This window comes from Taurulus bubalis (assembly GCF_910589615.1).
Source record: "Taurulus bubalis genome assembly, chromosome: 9".
Lineage (NCBI taxonomy): Eukaryota > Metazoa > Chordata > Actinopteri > Perciformes > Cottidae > Taurulus > Taurulus bubalis.
This window is the reverse complement of record NC_136597.1, coordinates 3,447,478-3,449,793: the sequence shown is the minus strand read 5'-3', so window position 1 is coordinate 3,449,793 and position 2,316 is coordinate 3,447,478. Positions and strand designations below refer to the sequence as shown.

Genomic DNA, 2,316 nt, shown 5'->3' with positions numbered 1-2,316 from the left:
GCCAGACACAGAAGAGGGTAGCAGAACATTAGCTTGAAAACTACATCATTTCAGATGTATACTTCCAACTCTAGTTTTCATTTGACATATTTGGCATGTATACATAAAGGAATATCTGGGTACTTTATCTGATGATTTAGTACACTGACAAGATGAAGGGAAATAGAAAGAAGATCTGAGTAAAAGCCTTTCAGAGTAAAAGCCTCTGTGTGTGACCGTGATCACATGCCACCCTCTGGTGGTCACGAGGACACACTGCAGCCAGAAAGACCAAGACAGAAAAGATGTAAAGACCATCTTCCATCATTTATTCAGAGCATTTAGCAGTTTCTGTTGCTTTACATACTGCAAGCAGAAATACACACACAGACACACGCACACACACACACACACTGTTCATGCATGAAAGATACAAACATGACTGTTCTGTGAGGAAACTGTGGAACGGAGTGAAATATTCATAGACTACAACAACAAAACCTGTGAAAACCTGCCGGTCCGGTCGGGTTGTAGCACCGCTTGTGTCTCTGCCCGTCACACCGGACATGAACCGGACTGCTGGGATGGAAACTCTCGTGGACGCGTTCTCCGTGAAGACAGTCCGACTGGCGGGTCTCAGATCTCCTGGAGGTAGCGGATGAGGACTTTCTCAGAGCTCACGATGTGACTGGGTTTCCTGAAGTCCTGTGGCTGCAGCTTTTGGATGCCTACACACACACACACACACACACACACAGGTTCCATATCAAAAACACAAAGCTGACATTATGTGCAGATTATGTACTCTGAACTTTGTAAGCTCCCAAAGGTTTTATTCGATGCAGCATTTTTTAACTACAGGGTCAAAGATCTTGTAGGTTCAGACATTCTATCAAAACAAACGTTGGTAGCTTTAACATTGTCATTACATGGACAACACATGAATGTATATGCGTTATTGTACATCTACGCTTAACATATTGGTGTCTTCTGTTGTTTTTGTTTTACAAAACTTCCAGATCATGTCATTCTAGAAACTTGAAGGTGGCTCAGGTACAACATGTCAGTCTAAGACGACAATACTAACCAGAAAGAGACTCGAAAGGAAGGAAACATTCGACTGTGAAGAGACACCAAAAGACACAAAGAGACTGAAACAACTACAAATAGATGCAAAACAGCTGCAAAGAGCCAAAGAGACTCACAATGACTCCTTAGTCAGGGTTTTGCGTTTCTTGGTAAAGTTTTTTTCTCGGTTTTATTTATCCTTTATAATCTTTCTCCAATGTTACCGACAATTTGATTTGGCTGCAAAACTCAAATGAAGATTTAAAGCATTTAAAAGTGAATTGGCCTTCTTCGTATAATCCTGAGTGAAACATTGTCTCTTTAGCTGCTAAATGCTCGTCTGTGTGTGTTCACCTCACTCAGCTGTCAGACAGCGAGATATAGGAGGCGTAAAAAGCCCAAATGGAGCTGCGGAGTTTGAAACAAACTCGCTGTAGCTTTGTTTCTACATGCGGCACAAACAAATGGAGCTTTGAGTGAGTGTGAAGCGAGACGAGGTGCTGGTCGTAACGAACCTCTGAGCACTGCGTACCAGCCCTGCAGACCCTGCGTCACAACGCTGTTGTCCTCCTCCGACACAAACCTCCTGCCATCTGAAGTCATAACAGCAGAGAACAAGTTACACCGACATGCTGCGGGGCTGATGATAATAATTCGGTTAGTGTGGTCCATTCAATACCACACATACAGATTGATGATTTATTACAGAACTCAGGGGCAACTGATTGATTCTTCTGGTTTAACGACAGATTAGAAGTGAATTCCACACATGTATTAAAAGGTTTAAAGGAGCAGTGTGTAGGATGTAGAAGGATTTATTGGCAGAAATGTAATATACAAAAACATGAGGCCGAATGTTGGAGAAGACCAGATAAGCTACAGCAATGGAAAACACAGTGGACAGATGTGTTGCAGCCTCAATGAGCTTTTACAAATCTGAGTGCATTTAAAATACACTGTGTGTGTGTTGTTAACACTCAGTGTGGAAAACAAACCCAACTCAAAAGCTGTGGATTTGTCAGCTGACAGTTCTCTTCAGTATCAAATCAAAGCGGCAGCAGAGACTCTGCCGTGTGGCTGAACTCACGTTTGCCCTTCAGGTACATCATGGACTGAGGACTCCAGTGGATGTTCAGCTGAGGGCAGAGAGAAGACAACAGAAGGTGAGCAGGTGTGACACAGGAAGCACATGGAGAACAGGAGCAGCTGGTGACTTTACCTTCTGCGCATGGCAGGACTCAACCAACAGGGAGATGACTAAAGTACATG

The 2,316-nt window shown here is 43.3% G+C and overlaps 1 protein-coding gene across 1 annotated transcript in view; it reads right to left on the bottom strand.

Annotated features, from left to right (window-relative positions):
- Positions 1-615: 615 nt before the first annotated feature.
- The window catches only part of LOC306741755 (spexin prohormone 2-like), a gene marked incomplete at both ends in the record, with an annotated part of 1,759 nt that continues 58 nt past the window's right edge, over positions 616-2,316 (bottom strand). Inside the window, 4 exons of the mRNA XM_079224072.1 lie at positions 616-707; positions 1,563-1,640; positions 2,135-2,183; positions 2,267-2,316. The exon at positions 2,267-2,316 is cut by the window's right edge and continues 58 nt beyond it. Coding sequence (XP_079080198.1) covers positions 616-707; positions 1,563-1,640; positions 2,135-2,183; positions 2,267-2,316 — 269 coding nt within the window. The remainder of the gene's footprint in view (positions 708-1,562; positions 1,641-2,134; positions 2,184-2,266) is intronic.